A 3,290-nucleotide genomic window follows, 5' to 3' on the forward strand; every position below is an offset into this window, starting at 1 on the left:
AATTTGGTTCAATTTGATTTTTCAATTATTTGTAAATTTGATGTTTTTTATGATATTTATTTTATTCTCCAAAGAATTCCATGTAGAAAAACCCAAGGGATATATATATATATATATATATATATATATATATATATATATATATATATAAGTGTATCTCATATAGGGGATATAAATTGGCCATCAACTAACATAGAACTAGTGAAATGTTTATCAATATTGAAGTTGACTAATTGACTTGATCTCTCTAAATTTTAATTTTTAATTTTGTGGGATCCCTTCCTCTTCCTTAATATATAGATAGAGAATGACTCAAATGCCAATGACATTAATAGATGGTAAACCTATGAATACTAATAGCTAATAAAATCCATGGACATGACTACATTTGAACATATAACTCATAATTCTAAAATTAAAAACATACCATCAATAAATAATCCAACATATTCAACTCACCTATAAAACTATCCTCGGAAAATAATTTTATTAATTTATTTAACACAACTTATTAAGATTGTTTTTCTTTTTTTCAAAAATTTTAAATATTATGCTGAGATTTCATTTTCACTTTTTCTGATAAATATTTATCGAAGAATACAAAACTATTAAAAACTTAATAATAACTCATTTTTTTTTGGAATTCGTTAGATATCTTTAAACTATGAAATTGTCAAATCTAAAATAAAACATTTATGTTACTTTTAATTAAAATATGAAATAACCCTGCTTTAAACTTCAAGACAAAATACAAATGCCTTGCTGGGAAAAAATGATCAATGATTTTCCTCCTTGCGGAGACATCATAAACTTATAGTATGAAACTATTTGCGTTGAACAACAGTGGTTCATATTTATCATGGGATCATTAGAGAGCTAGAAATAACAATGACAAAAGAGAAGACAAAGAACCATCCCTAAATTATGGTTTTTCAAAGCTGCATGGAATTGAATCTAAACCAATAAAGACAAACTTTTTGGTTTTTATCTATAACCTAACTAATCTATTATTCTAATATATCATCAGAGAGCTAGAAATAACCATGACAAAAGAAAAGACAAAGAACCATCCCTAAATTATGGTTTTCCAAACCTGCATGGAATTGAATCTAAACCAATGCCGGCAAACATTTTGGTTTTTATCTATAACCTAACTAATCTATTCTAATATATTAGAAGAGATATATTAGTGACCTTGTAACTACTTTCTTATAAAAACTGGAGTACAGTAAGCAACTATAGGAGTTGTTCCTTTCTACAAAAACACGAAGGAATATGGAAGAACATATATATATATATTAACCACCGAACAGTAGCCATCTCTCATAAATTTACAATTAAACCACACCCCATCAACACGCTTACTCTGGTCAGAGCAGTCACCTATGAAAACACAAACTCCCTAACATTAACAACTGCATGAAATATACCAAATTGCACAATCAATCTACACAACATCAATATTTCTTTTTCCATGGAGATTCAAGTTCTTAACACTACTGCTACAACTTCGGCTCCTTTGAAACCGAAGATCTTCATCGAAGTGAGTTTTGTGGAAAGATTCAGAGAAATAACAAGGGCTATCTTCCTCGATTCTTTCCACTTCAAGACTACGATAACCCAGAGGAGTGCTGTAACTCCGTGGGAAGGGCTGATGATCGGACAACTTTGCCCTTGGTGTCGTTGCTCTTTCCCTCTGAGACGCAGCTCTGATGAGCTCTCTGTAGCTGCTATCGTGGTCGCCGAAAGAAGAAGAATTGAAGCTGTGGGAGATGGGGACAGGCATGGCCACGCTGTGCGCCGCCACGAATCCAGCGTAGTCAGCGTATTCAACCAATCCCACGCATCCTGACATGCTTCGAACAGAGTAATCCCAGGCCTTGGCAAGATAGGGAATGGGAGACAGAGCTCTGATGCATTTATTGAAGGACCTGAGTCTTTGCATGGGGTTCTTTGCTGCATCCATTTTTTCCTCCAACTGCATGACAATGTTAGAAATCAAGAAAGTATGTCACAGAAATCAAGAATCAAAAGAAGAAAGGTTGCAGGGCATGACAATATTGGAAATCAAGAAAGTCTGTCAGGGAAATCAAGAACCAAAACAAGAATGGTTGCAGGGCATGACGATATCAGAAATCAAGAAAGTATATCAGGGAAATCAAGAACCAAAACAAGAATGGTTGCAGGGCATGACAACATCAGAAATCAAGAAAGTAGGTCAGGGAAATCAAGAAGGTATGTCAGGGAAATCAAGAACCAAAACAAGAATGGTTGCAGGGCATGACAATATCAGAAATCATGAAGGTATGCCAGTGAAATCAAGGACCAAAACAAGAATGGTTGCAGGGCATGACAATATCAGAAATCAAGAAGGTATGCCAGTGAAATCAAGAACCAAAACAAGAATGGTTCCAGGGCATGACAATATCAAAAATCAAGAAAGTAGGTCAGGGAAATCAAGAATCAAAACAAGAATAATTGCAGGTAGGGAATATGAGAAAAGCTTCCCTGGCAGAATGATTGCAGGCAAGGGAGTAAGAGAAAAGCTTCCTTGGATGATTATTTAAAGCACAGGTAGTAGTCACTTATCAGAATGTATGTGAGATTATTTATTTATCTCCAAGTGGGGAAGGTGGGGCAGATTGACAAGGTCATCAATCTTATCTGTAATCCCTATCAACTATTTGGACACCCCTTTTTTCATGGGTTGATGGACCCATCCCTAAACGAGTTGCAGCGCCTGGGCCAGGTGAGAGGTGATTCAATGCGGGTTAGTTAATTATTACAAGTTTTGGAATTTTTGGGTTATTTAATTATTATAAATTTTGGAATTTTTGGTTGTATTTGTAAAAAATAGGGGAAGTTTATTTGTTCTATTTTTTTTTATTTTTTTCTATGATATTTTTCACTCTAAGTTGTTCAGAGTTAGGTAAGGATTTCTTGGAATCAGAATTGCAAACTCTCCACAACTAGAATGTCTCAAGCTGAAACCATATATGCAATCAAAAACCTATTTAAAACAACAAAAATTAAGATTTAGCTAAAAAATTATGATTTAACAAAACAAATACACTAGATTCTAGATAAAAAAACTCCACAACTTAACATATTCTAAATAAAAACTCCACAACTTAACATATTTAGACCAGACAAATAAATTTTAATTAAATTGTATTTAAAATATATTTTTAACCGCATATTTTTGAAAAAAAAAATTATACATTAAAATTTGAAAATTCACATCTCAAACATTAATTTAAACAAATTCTAAAAAAAAATCTATACAAATA

The 3,290-nt window shown here is 32.7% G+C and overlaps 1 protein-coding gene across 1 annotated transcript; it reads right to left on the minus strand.

Moving 5' to 3' along the window:
- Positions 1-1,276: 1,276 nt before the first annotated feature.
- Positions 1,277-2,547, minus strand: LOC149244366 (uncharacterized). Its single transcript, XM_089374832.1, has one exon. It carries the CDS (start codon positions 1,982-1,984, stop codon positions 1,448-1,450), a length of 537 nt encoding a protein of 178 aa, XP_089230958.1. The 5' UTR covers positions 1,985-2,547; the 3' UTR covers positions 1,277-1,447.
- Between the last annotated feature and the right edge of the window lie 743 nt (positions 2,548-3,290).

This window comes from Pinus tabuliformis, chromosome 8, assembly GCF_031772625.1.
Source record: "Pinus tabuliformis cultivar Carrire ecotype Pingquan chromosome 8, CPIR1, whole genome shotgun sequence".
Taxonomy (NCBI): domain Eukaryota; kingdom Viridiplantae; phylum Streptophyta; class Pinopsida; order Pinales; family Pinaceae; genus Pinus; species Pinus tabuliformis.